Consider the following 13669-nt stretch of genomic DNA (forward strand, 5'->3'; position numbering starts at 1 on the left):
AAGCTTGGTGTGGTGGTGCATGCTTGTAATCCCAGCACTGTGCATGTGTGAGGCGGGAAAGTCAGGATTTCAGGGCTAGCCTTAGCATATAGCATAAGTTCACAAACATACAAAAAATGAAAAAAGATTTACATGTAGACAGAAGTTTAGGATTTGAAACTATCTAAAAGTCAGTACTAAGTAGGGCCCACCATGCCTGTAAGGCCAGGAGCAACCCTCTCCCATTTCCCGTCACAGAAGAGAACGCTCATGTACCGGGAGTGTGGTGTCCCTTCCTTCTGTTTGCGTCTTCCCTTTACACGGTTCCTAGGATCCTCTGAAAATGGCTCTTAATTGAGCCTTAGTTATTTATTTGTTTTCTTTTTTGTAGTGGGGAATAAACTCAGGATCTTACACAGGTTCGGCATGTACTATACCACTGAGCTATGAACCCAGTATGTTTTTCACATTTCTTTTTGAGACAGGGTCTTTCTAGGTTGCCCAGGCTGGCCTCAAGCTTGGATCTTTCTACCTCAGGCTCCTGAGAGGCTGAAACTATAGGCCTGAGTCCAACACCTGGCCTTTTGTAAAATATTTTTGACACTGGTCTAGAGCATGGTTAGGACCTCATATGGGGTCACATCACAAAAATTGGCAACAGCAAAATATTTGTGAGCTCTCGTCCACCAAAATCAAGTTCAGAATGAAGCAAATAAAGTGTGTGGTGTATATGGCGGCCCCTGCCGGTGTTGTGTGTGACCTCGCTGTAGCCCTGCTTCAGAACACTGCCCTAAACACTCAGCCCTGGCTTTTTAATGGGAAGCAGATGTAACAGTTTCCTGTGCATCTTCAACATGTAAGTATAAAATTGCTATGTCTTTGGATTGTATTGTATTAGAATGTTTGATTTAAAATTGATGTTTAGGACTAGACGAGTTGGTACAGGCCTTTAATTCTAATGCTTGGGAGGCGGGAAGCAGGAGGCAGAGGCAGAGGCAAGTTTGTCTCTGAATTCAAGGCCAGCCAAAACTACACAATGAGACCCTGTCTTTAAAAAAAAAAAAAAAAAAGAAAGGGAAAATATATATATATTTATTTTTATTTATTAATTTTTTTAACTGTTAGGAGCTGGAGATACAGCTGTCGGTAAAGTGCGTGTCTGGCAGGCACAAAGACTTAGAATAAAGTGGATGTGGTGTACCTGTAATCCCAGCTCTTGGAAGGTAGAAATAGGAGCATCAGGAGTTCAGAGTCAGCCTTTGCAACATACTGAGTTCAAGGTCAGAATGGGCTACATGAGACCATTCATCAAAAAACTAAAATAAAAATAAAAACTGTGACCCATTTTAAGCTGGAGAGATGGCTCAGGGGTTAAGAGTTATTGTTCTGGATGAGGACTTGAGTTTGGTCCCAGCACCTAAGCTAGGCAGCTCTCAATGGCTTGTATATTCAACTCTAAAGAAATCAGACCCCTCTGGCCTTCTTAGGTACTTGCATTCATGTGCCTATACCCACGCATGCGCACATGTGCGCATTTCAACAAAATCTTTAAAAGTTGCTGTTTGAATTGCTGGCTGGTTTTAGTTTTCATTTTTAAAAAATATGCTTAAATGAATTTTGCCTTAGGATTAGGACAGAATTCCTACAACTTCTGAAATGTCTCTAACAGGCTTCTAGTATTTTACACTGCACATTTATATGAAGTAATATTCTCAGCATTAACAGTTATAAAATTAAAATTCAGAGCCTTTAATCCCAGCACTCAGGGAGGCAGAAGCAGGTGGATCACTGTGAGTTCAAGGCCAACCTGGTTTATAAAGTGAGTCCAGGACAGCCAAGGCTACACAGAGAAACCCTGTCTTGAAAAACCAAACAAACAAAAAATTAAAATTAAAGCCAATCGTGAAAATGTTGATGGTGCTCTGTGTCCTCTACAATATCAAATACTTGGCCAAGCTTGAATTCTTTATGTAAAGATAAACAAGCATCTCCATCTCATGAGTGTGCAAACTTAGTTTAGTCTTTAATGTAATTTGTTTATTTTTTATTTCATATGCATTGGTGTTTTGCCTACATGTATGTCTGTGTGAGGGTGTTGGGTCCTCTAGAATGGGAGTTAGAGACAGTTTTGAGCTGCCGTGTAGGTCCTAGGACTTGAACCTGGGTTCTATGGGGAACAGCTAGTGCTCTTAACCACTGAGCCATCTCTCTAGCCCCACTTTAGTCCTTAGTAAAAGGAAGAATCCCTTGTTTATCAAAGTTGTTTTAAAATACACTTCTTTATGATTTGTCAGTAAATCTTTGGCTTGTATACTTATTTTATATACACCTATATGCCCCAAGTTTGCAGATCTGGTTTTTGCATTTTGTATTTTAATGCTAAGGATACCTCAAATGCATGTTTTTATTTTTTAAGTTTATGAACTTTAAAAACAACTTGCAAATAAATGAAAACATCACATATCCAAATTAGACAGACCCAAAGTCTATACAACTCAAAGAATAGGCATTTGGGATGGAAACTATGAAGTATCAAACTAAATTTTGCACTTTTGGTGTCAAAGGTATTTTTGTATCCATCTACTACACAAAACAAAAAAGCCGTGACAGAGTTAGACCTAGAAGAGCAGTTGGGTTATATCTTCTTTCATAACCCATGGCTATTGCCGGAAATCAACCCCTTTCTCATCCCCAAGATTTAGCCTTATTTTCCCGTTATGGAATATTGTACTCACCTGTACATTTGTTTACATATATGCTTATATTACTGGTTAGATTCTGTATGTGAGAGAGAACATTTGTTTTTATTTTCTTTTGAGAATGTGTGACTGCTCTTAAATATTACACATTCTAAATCCATCCTTTTCCTGCAGATTTTTAAACTTCATTTCTCTTTAGAGATGAATAATTAATAAATAAATATACATATTTATTATATACATCAACTTTTCATTATATATTCATTATTTTGTATCTAGGGATATATTTTCTCTGATTACTCTTAAGATTACTTAAGATGAGATCCTGCTATGCAGCACAGGCTGGCCTGGAACTCCGTAGACTGTACTTTAACCTGCCACTCTCTTCATCAGCCTTCCAGCGGATCACAGGCATGCGCTATCACATCTGTGAACTCATTTTTAAGACAGACTCTCATATATAATTTTTTATTTTGATTCCATAAGTATATTTTGTTTTGTTTTGCATGAGATAGGATCTCTTTAGCTTTGGGTGTCTTGAACTCATTAGATAGACCAGACTGGCCTTGAGCTCAGAGACACACCTGCCGCTGCTTCTAAGTGCTAGGATTAAAGGTGTGCATCACCACAGCCAGCCTTTTAAGTAATTTTGGAATAAAGATAAATACTCAATCATGCACTATAATAAATATACAGTAACAGTATGGCTAGCCAGGGAGTGCCTTTGGTTTTGGTGGTTTACTGATAAATTTTAACATTTTAGTTCTGCATTCAGAATACACTGTGAAGTAATGTAACCTCTCATTAGCAAGTGGCAGCATTCTCACTGGCAATAGGTAGGCTGGTCAGCGCTATTGTGTTAGACTGCACTAAAACCTTGTTGTCTTCCTTCACAGCACCAGGTCACAAGCATGTACCTGATTGGGTCTGGATTGTTGTGGGCATCCTCAACTTTGTTGCCTACACTCTAGGTAAGAAACTGGCAAGTATTTATTTTGTCAGTGGTTGGCATAGCAGCAAGACTAAGCACTCGTTAAATTAACATTTTCTTCAATGCTTAATTCATTTTAACTAGGGTCTAGGGTCTATTAATGTTTTGTTCAAATTGATAAATTTATCTTTTTGAATCTGTAAAAAGTGCTGTCACTTACTGCTAGGGATCCAGAATAAAATAGAAGTTGGCAGGTGACTGCTTGCAAGCCAAATCTGGTTAACGGTCTAGTCTTAGAAATAAGGCTTTTTTGTTTTTTAACAACATGAGCTGGGTGTGGTGATGCACGCCTTTATTTTATATTTTTTTAGTATTATGTATACAGTGTTCTGCCTGCCTGTACACCTGCACTCCAGAAGAGGGCATCAGATCCCATTATAGATGGTTGTGAGCTACCATGTGGTTGCTGGGAATTGAACTCAGGACCTTTGGAAGAGTAGTCTGTGCTCTTAACCTCTGGGCCATCTCTCCAGCCCTAGAAGTAAGGTTTTTGTTGGTGTGTGTGTGTGTTGTTTTGTTGTTGTTGTTCAAGAAATTTTTAAGAATTCTTTAGTAATTTCATATACACATATATAATGTGTTTAGAGTGTATCAACCCACTACTCCTCCTACACGGTTTTTGGTCCCCGTTCCACCTCCTCTTCCCAACTTCAGGCCTCTGTTCTTTTCCTTTTTAACCCCCTGAGTCAGCTCATGCTGCCAGATGTGCATGTGTGTGTGTGCCGTCCATTGGCTTGGACAGCCCACCAACGCCGCACCTCTGACGAGAACTCACTCGCCAGAAGCACAGCTTCACTGGAGCGTGGCTGTGCTCCTCTGCTTCTGTGTTGTCTGTGGCTGCCTTCCAGCAGGGACCATCCAGTCGAGAAGTGCAACAGTCGCACAAAAGACGTGGCCCACAGAGCCCCAGTCAGCCACTGTTAGCACAAGATCGATCAGCTCGTGGAATAAAGACATGAGTTTACTTTAAGTTTGCCAAGGAACCCTGACACAGAACATGACTGATGGGTGCTGGGGGGGGAAACGATAGAGTACAGAGGGAACACAGATGAGGAGGTTGGCTGCTCTTCCTCGGTAAAGGAGTCAGGGCCGCGGGCTACGGTCTATAATGCTCTGTTCTGCCAAGAATGCTTTGCAGCAGGAGTGCCTGTCTCATTCTGCATTCTTCCGTTCTTCTTTCCCCTCTGCTGTTCTAACTAAAATATTAAATTCTTTAAGAGTAAGTACTTCTGTTTACTGTTGCATCCTAAGTTTCTAGATCATTGTCTGGCACGTAGTAGCAGTTTAGTATTTATTTGGTGTAAAATAGCACACCTGAGTTTCAAGTTGTTTGAGTCTTTTCAAATAAAAACATCTGTTCTCACAGAAGCAGTGCTGCACCAGTGCTGATATGGTGGGTGGCAAGGCCAAGTGGCTGTAAGAGTGAAGGAGAGTGAGGTCTGTAAGAGCCAGGGCAAGCCTGAGCTAAAGGCTATAGATAGAGGCTTAAAGCAGACTTGGTGGCTCACACCTTTAAATCCCAGTGGCTCTAGGAGGGCAGAGCCAGGCGGATCTCGGCTAGTTCAAGGCACAGCCTAGTCTAAAGAGGAGAGTTTCCAGGACAGCCAGGGTTACACAGAGCAACCCTGTCTCAAAAAAAAAATAAAATAAAATCAACAAAACAAAAGATAGAGGCTTAATACACTTGATAGGACAGGTGAGCAGGATTTAAATTGTTGCTGATGGAGGTTGTTGTCAAGGGTTGCCCTGAGCACTAGGGACAAGAGAGGTGACCTATGTGCTCTTGCTTTTTGTACATAGCATTTCATAGGTAAGGTTCCATGTTCCAGTTGTTTGAAGGCCACAGTTTCTGCAAAGATCCTGACTCAACACAAGCAATTTAAACTAACATGAGGCAGTTTATTATTTTTTTAGCTTGTGACTATTTGAGTATCACAAAATATTAACTTACTTTGCACGGTAGTATTTTTGTGGGGTTGACGTGTCTTTCATAATAGTGGAATATCCTATGAAATCACATTCTGAGAAAAAAATTACATTCTGAAACATACTTCAGACCCAACATAAGGAGCAGAAAAAAAATGCACCAAATCAATTAGTGTGTATTTTGTGGATTTGATGATTTAAAACATGTAAGAATTGCACAGAAAATAAAAAATTATTAAGTCAGTGAATAGGAAAAAGTTGGTTTTGTTGTTGTTTTTTGAATATTTCAGCTACACTAGAAACAGGAACCACTCTTATCCCTGCGTACTTCCACCACTCCTGCTAGTCACCTGCCTTCCCTCTTTGTAGGCGCACTGCTGTTTCCTGTCACCCAGGTGGAAAGGTGCTGTGTGTCTTCTTGGGTCTTGCTTCGATGCTTACCCTCTCATTTCACTTGTTCTGTTTTCTTTGAATCTCACTTGTAACTCAGGCCTCCAGTTTGAGAGCCTCCTGCTTCCGCCACCAGCGTAGGAGTCTGCACCAGCACACGCAGCTCTCCAGCCCTCTCTGCTAATGCTCCACTTGCCGTGAGCTTTTCAGTCCCGTGTACTCTGTCTCTGTCTAGGCTAACTGACTGGGGCCTGTCTCCAGCCTGCCGTTCACACGGTTGCAGTGAAACTTCCTAAACTGTGGCTTTTCTCTTCTCCTACTCCTGCATCTTTTATCCCTAAACTTTTGAGTTGCCTCAAATCTCTTTTCTCAGAGGTTTTGTTTGTTTCTTTGTTTTTGTTTGTTTTTGATAGAGAGACAAGTGTAGTGCTTTACTTTTTTTTCTTTTTTAATGTCTAGAGTGTGTGTGTGTGTGTGTGTGTGTGTGTGTGTGTGTGTGTGTGTGTGTGTGTGTGTGTGTGTGTGTGTGTGTGTGTGTCCCCGTCCCTATCAAGTGTTTGAAGAGGCCAGATAAAGGTATCAGGTCTCCTAGAACTGGAGTTAAGGATGGCCATGAACTGCCATGTGGATGCTAGAAACTGAACCTGGGTCCTCTGCAGGACCAGCAAATGCTAAACCATCTCTCCAGCCTCTCTTATAGCTTTCTGATGTTGCCTTCAGGTACTGGCTTCTAATCAAGCTATGTTGCTTGCATTTTCTGAAATGAAGTGTGCTTTTTGACATCTCATCTCAGGGCTTCTAATATGCACTGTGCTTTCCATCTCAGTGTATATTGCTAGTAGCACTTCTGCCCTCTTGAAATGATGTACTCCGATATTTCTTACCTACTGAAATCCAGTTGAGTCTTTATGTTCCCACTCACATTTCATCTTGTTCTACAGGCCAGTCTGGATTATCTACAGGGAACGCTTGCCTTTTTTGGACTCTTTCATGGTTTGTGACACACCATGCTTTTTTTTTTTTTTTTTTTTTTGGTTTTTCAAGACAGGGTTTCTCTGTGTAGCCTTGGCCGTCCTGGACTCACTTTGTAGGCCAGGCCAGCTTCGAACTCAAAGTGATCTGCCTGCCTCTGTCTCCCAAGTGCTGGGATTAAAGGCATGCACCACCATGCTTTTAATGATTATCTTATGTCCCTTTCTCAGTTGTAAACACTCCAAGGACACAAACTCAGTTAATGTCAAGATTCTTGTAATTTTTATTTATTTCATTTTGCCTGCATTTATGTCTGTATACCGTGTGTGTCCGGTGCCTGCAGAGGCTGTCAGATCCCCTGGAACTAGAATTACAGATGATTCACAGTCACCACATGGGTGTTGGGAGTCAAACCTGAGTCTTCTGGAAGAGGACCAGTGTCCTTACCACTAAGTTGCTTTTCCTGTCCCTTCTTGTCATTTTCACAGCACCAAGCATAGTGAGTGCACTGTACAAGTTCAACAAATTAAATCATAATATTTGCTGACTACCTTACTGAGTGCTTACTCTGAAAGCACTTCAAATGAGGGAAAGAGTAGACCTGTGAAGAGAGGACTTCTGTCTCCGAGCATGAACTGAGTGTGGTGACAAACAACTTGGCTCCTGGAACAAGTAGTGAGTTAGGTAATTCTAATGAGCAGCAACCGTGAGAATGCTGTGAGAGCTAGAGAGCATTGCCCAGTTTGGAGGACTTGAGTCTGTCTCGAATGCTTCTTTCTTAGATCTAAAGTGACATCATTCAATGGAATAATGTCATGAGTTCTTGTATTCTATATTTTAAAAACTGTAGGGCTGGAGGAGCGGTGGCTCAGTTGTTAAGAGTGCTCTTAGCTTCTAGAGAGCCAGTCTTGTTCCCAGCACCCATAGCAGGTGTCTCACAGCTGCTGTAATCCCAGCTCCTCGGGATTCAATGCCCTCTTCTAGCCTTCATGGCCTTCTGCACATGCATGAGTGGGAGACAGACAGACAGACAGACACACACGCGCTCGCGCGCTCTCTCTCTCTCCTCCCCCGCTCCCCCCCGCCAAGAATCAATCAGTATAAAATAAATCTTTTAAAACAGAAAATACATATTTTAATTCTGAAATTGTTGAATTGTAAGAATTAAAGTTTAGATTGCAGAGTACTGGCTGGTAGCAACAGAATATTCCTGACTTGTTTTTCTTTTTTCTACCAGTTTCTTGCCGTTGACTTTCTCCATGCTGCTCAGACGTTGACTTTCCCTGTGACATGTGCTTTGTTGCAGATGGAGTGGACGGAAAACAAGCACGGAGAACCAATTCCAGCACCCCTTTAGGGGAGCTGTTTGACCATGGCCTGGATAGTTGGTCATGTGTTTACTTTGTTGTGACTGTGTACTCCATCTTTGGGCGAGGCCCGTCTGGTGTCAGTGTTTTTGTTCTTTATCTCCTGTTATGGGTAGTTTTGTTTTCTTTTATCCTGTCTCACTGGGAGAAGTACAACACAGGCATTCTTTTCCTGCCATGGGGATATGACATTAGCCAGGTGGTAAGTATACATTCTGCCCTGCACTGTCCGCGTGTTTAAAAATGTTGATTACCCTTTTCACTGCTGCTGGTCATGTTTAAAGTTAGAGCTGATGTGTGGAGCTGGAGAGGTGGCTCAGTAGTGAGCAGCACTGAACACCTGCGTGGCAGCCTATAACTGTCTATAACTCCTGTTCTAGTGGATCTGATGCCTCCTGTTGGTCTCCCTGCATACATGCAGGCAAAACACATGTAGAGCCGGCCTATAGTGGTGCACACCTTTAATCCTAGTGCTCGGGAGGCAGAGGCAGCCTGATCTCTGTGGGTTCGAGGTCAGCCTGATCTACAAAGCAAGCCTTAAAAAACTAAATAAATAAATAAATAAGAGAGAATTGAGGGGCTGGAGAGATGGCTCAGCGATTAAGAGCACTGACTGCTCTTCCAGAGGTCCTGAGTTCAATTCCCAGCAACCACATGGTGGCTTACAACCATCTATAATGTGATCTGATGCATACTGTATACATAATAAATAAATCTTTAAAAAAAAAAAAAAAGAGAGAATTGAATTGATATGTGCTTTACTATTTTCTTTTCCTGGGAGGAGGACTGGGATGGAGATGTAACACAGCTGGAGAGCACTTGCCTAACATGTACAAGGCCATAGGTCCTGCTCCCAGAATGATCGGTTCCAAACATACACAAAAGTCAAACATGACGGTGAACCCTTAATGTACCTACCACTTAGCTTTAGCAGTTATTGACACATGGCCTCTAGTTTCATGTATGCTGTGTGTTTTCCTAATTCTTTTACAGGAAATGTGGTTAAGTATTTTGTTCTGTATTTCTTAAGTGATAAGAGCTTTAAAAATACTATAATGCCATTATTAGATTAAAAGTTAATAACTTGGGGCTAGAGAGATGGCTCAGTGGTTAAGAGCACTGGCTGCTCTTCCAGAGGATGTGGGTTCAATTCCAGCACCCACAAGGAAGCTCACAACTGTCTGTAACTTTAGTTCAGGGGATCTGACACCCACATACCTAAAATTAAATAATTGTTTAAGTTCATAACTTCTTAATGCTATTAAATGTGGTTTATTTGACATGATTTCTTTGGCCATATGGCTGAATTGTTGGCTTTTTGTCTTCCTTGCTGACTTTAGTGGGTTTCAGCTTCTTGTGTTATCATTTGCCATGAGAATCCACTCAGAAGCTAGCCAGGCATGGTGGCACACACCTTTAATCCCAGCACTTGGGAGGCAGAGACAGGCAAATCTGTGTGAGTTCAAGGCCAGCCTGGTCTACAAAGTGAGCCCAGGACAGCCACAGCTACACAGAGAAACCCTGTCTTAAAAAACAAAAACCAACCAAATAAACAAGCAAAGAACTCAGAAGCTAGAGTGTGCTAATGAGGTTGGTTAGGTGGGCAAATCTAGTTGTCGTATGACTTAACCAGTTTGTGAACTGGTTTTGAAAGGCTCCAAATCGTGACTAGTTGCCTGCATTGCCTATGTAGCTATTTGATGACAATATTGGAGGGGGGAAAATCTCTTAAAGGCAGGAAGATTTGCCAAATCTTGCAAATTGAAGTACATTTTTTTAGTATTCATTTGGATTAGACTTGATGATGAATAAAGCACTGTTGGCTTCCTGGATTTTCCAGCCATTAATGCCTCTTTGTTCTGTCTGTGTTTTCCTTCCAGACTATTTCTTTTGTCTACATAGTGACTGCGGTTGTGGGAGTTGAGGCCTGGTATGAACCTTTCCTGTTTAATTTCTTATATAGAGACCTATTCACTGCAATGATTATTGGTAAGAAGCTCCATGTCGAAGCCTGTTTTAACCAATCACTTTGTTATCAAAAGCCAGTGTTTGCCCACAGCCTTGTTCTCCAGCAAGCCGAGTCGCCCTGTGGCCTTGGAGGGTTGCTATCCGAATGTTAGCAAAATCAAGGGGGCTTTTGTTGTTGAGCACCAAGCCTTTTCTAATTGGAGAGAAATACCAAAGCAGATTCCCACACAAGCTTTGGAAAGCTGTATCTGGGTTAGTCTAGGCTGTGCTGGAGGATCTACATGTAGTGGACACTTCATGCCTATTGCAAATTGAAACTTGTTAATTTGAAACAATAAGACAGATGAAATATGGAGACTTTTATAATCTATCTGTGTAAAAAATTAAGCCCCTCTTCCTTCTCGCTGAACTCTGAACATTTTTGGTTGTGATGACCATCTTTGTGCCCTGTCTGTTGCTCTCTAAGAAAACAACCTTCATGGTAAATAGAAGTTGTTCCACCGACCTTGTACCATCCACCCCTCCTTTCACACAGCCTCTGTTTCCTCTATCACCTCAGCCTCCCCCTGCCCCTTTCTTTCTGTCTTTTTGAGGCAAGATTTTATGTAACCAAGGCTGGCCTTGAGTTCCTGATCCTCCTGCCTCCACCTCCTAAGTGCTGGGATTAGAGATGCGTGTCCTCCATGTCTCGCTTAAATAGTCATTAAAGCCCATGGTTTACATAAAACAAACAAACAAAAACCTCATGCAGTAGATAGTTACATATTTCTTCTTTAAACTTAACAAATATAAAACATAGCAAAACTCCTGATTGAGAAATTCACTGATGATAGGAGAGGAAAAGCAACTTTTTCAATAAAAAAAAAAAAAGCCCTATAAAGCCACTTTATATAGATAAAGATTTGATAGATAAAATAGAGTGGTTCTGAAATGTGTAGCCCAGAGCCCTGGACAGGGCTGGGCCTGCTACGGTGTTCTTTAGTTTCTAGCCTTTCCTAGTTTGTACCCTTTCACAAGGCTCAGCAGCAGGAACAGGTGGGCTTGTGTTTAGATAGAGCAACAGCCTGCATGTGTGCCTTTTCTTCTGCATAGATCTTTAGTAATTTTTCTAGGACCCATAAAATGATAACCTAGAATGCTTTGCTTTTTACTGCTTTTCAAACCACTGGTGTTTTCCTGAGCTCAGCTGACCTATATGTAGATACCTCCTTTAGCTAAATCAAGAGTTAACACGACCACATTAGGAAGCACACGGTGTCTAGTTGTCTTTGATATAAATAGTGATGAGCCGGTTCAGGTACGGTATGTCACTTCCAACTTACCGCCTGCTCCTCACCTAGCAGGACTGTAGGCATAGAGGATCTTTGTTTAGCGCATCCATTCAGCAGAGCTGGGGCACTAAAGTTAGTTTTATGATAAAATAGCACATAAACTCACAATGACAGTTCCAGATAGAATCTGATAATAAAGGTACCACTTTGTATTGTACATTTAAGTTTTACTTCAACTTACAAGCATTGGCTTTTCTTTAAATTTTTTTCTTTATTGTTGTAGAAAATATTCATGATTGCAAAGTGAAATCTATAAAGCAATATGAAATATAGCTTTTTTTTTCCTGCCTATTCTCCTTTCCCTCAGACATACTTAGTTTTTCCTTGTTATTTATGTGGTGGGTGGTGGGCGGGGGTCAGAGGACAACTCCACCATATGGGGTCAGGATGGAGCTCTGGCTGTCAGGCTGATGGTAAAGTGACTTTACCTACTAAGCCATCTCTCCAACCTTGTTCTTAGCTTTTAATTTTTGGCTTAGATTTCCTGTTGTAAGTAAATGCATCGTTTTATCACCTTGTTTGTAAACTGCCTCCCCATACACACACTTGATAGTGTATCCATGAGAGCGTATAAGGGTTTTCCTTGTCTCTTCCAGCTCCCTGATGCTTTTGTGTAGATGTACCACAGTGTTTCAGCCAGTATTTGCTTTGTCTCCATACTTTTGCTGCCGCACACATTGTTGTAGTAAATAGTCTTGTGCATGAGTCTTTTTATACTTTTTGCTGGGCTAGTGTAAAAGACAAATCATGCAGTTGTGTTGAACACTTCGATATTCCACTCTGTAGTGTTGCTGATTTTTCATGCCTGTGAGCTGTTGTGAAAACACTTATGTATAGTATATTGTCAGACTTGTTACTCTACTGGTAAGAATTTATACAGTTTCAATCTGCCTTTCTCATAAATGAGTTTACCTAGGCTTAACATTTGTTTGTTTTTCTGTGTGATTTATATACGCTACCCCATTTTCCCCAACAGAATTTTTGATCACTTCTTTTATTCTGAGAGAACTTGTGTTTCGGGGTGCATTGATCCTTTGGGTTGACTATAGTTTTCTCACTTGTCTTTTTTTTTTTTTTTTTTTTTTTTTTTCCTTTGAGACAGAGTTTCTCTGTGTAACAGCCCCTGTATGTCCTGGAACTCTATTTGTAGACCAGTGTGGCTTCAAACTCATAGAGATCCGAGCCAGGCGTGGTGGCACACGCCTTTAATCCCAGCACTTGAGAGGTAGAGGCAGGCGGAAGATCACTGTGAGTTCAAGGCCAGCTTGGTCTATAAATCGAGTCTAGGACATCCAAGATAACACAGAGAGACCCTGTCTCAAAAAAAAAAAAAAAACCTTAAAACAAAACAAAAAAACCCTCATAGAGATCCACCTGCCTCTGCCTCCCAAGTGTTGGGGTTAAAGGCGTACACTACCATGCTTGGCTTACTTGTCTTTTTAACTTTTCTTTAAGATACTTTTTAACTTGGGGGATTTTTTTGTTGTTTGTTTTTATTGGTGTCTTGTTTGCATATATGTCTGTGTACCATGTGTGTGCCTTATGCTATGATGGAGGCTAAAAGAGGGCATTGAGCCCCCTGGATCTGGGGTTACAGGTAGTTGTGAGCCACCATGTGGGAGCTGGGAACTGCATCAGAGTTCCCTGCAAGAGTAGCTAGTTCTCGTAACAGCTGCATCATCTTTCGGGCTCATGTTGATGGACTGGTTTTGTAGTTTTTAGTTCTATGTGTATGAGTGTTTTGCTTGTACATACATCTGTGCACCACAGAGGCCAAAAGGTAGCATCAGATCCCCTGGAACTGGAGTTACAGATGGTTGTGAGCCACCACATGAGTGCTGGGAACTGAACCCAGGTCCTCAGGAAGAGCAGACAGTGCTCCCAACAGCTGAGCCATCTCTCCAGTCCTCCATCGTGGTGATTTTTATTAGAGTTCCTATGTGATAAGTTAGAAATGTGCGAAATAAGGTATTTTTTGTAGTCATACTGCCCTTAGATTATGTCTCATTTCACTTGATGCTTTTCTTTTTCTTTCTTTCTTCTTTT

General features: G+C 41.3%; 1 protein-coding gene across 1 annotated transcript in view; it reads left to right on the top strand.

Annotated features, from left to right (window-relative positions):
* Selenoi (selenoprotein I) overlaps window positions 1-13669 on the top strand; it is a 59498-nt gene that overhangs the window by 18352 nt on the left and 27477 nt on the right. The window contains exons 4-6 of the mRNA XM_051171894.1: window positions 3575-3649; window positions 8264-8526; window positions 10205-10313. Coding sequence (XP_051027851.1) covers window positions 3575-3649; window positions 8264-8526; window positions 10205-10313 — 447 coding nt within the window. The remainder of the gene's footprint in view (window positions 1-3574; window positions 3650-8263; window positions 8527-10204; window positions 10314-13669) is intronic.

Source organism: Acomys russatus, chromosome 1 (genome assembly GCF_903995435.1).
Source record: "Acomys russatus chromosome 1, mAcoRus1.1, whole genome shotgun sequence".
Lineage (NCBI taxonomy): Eukaryota > Metazoa > Chordata > Mammalia > Rodentia > Muridae > Acomys > Acomys russatus.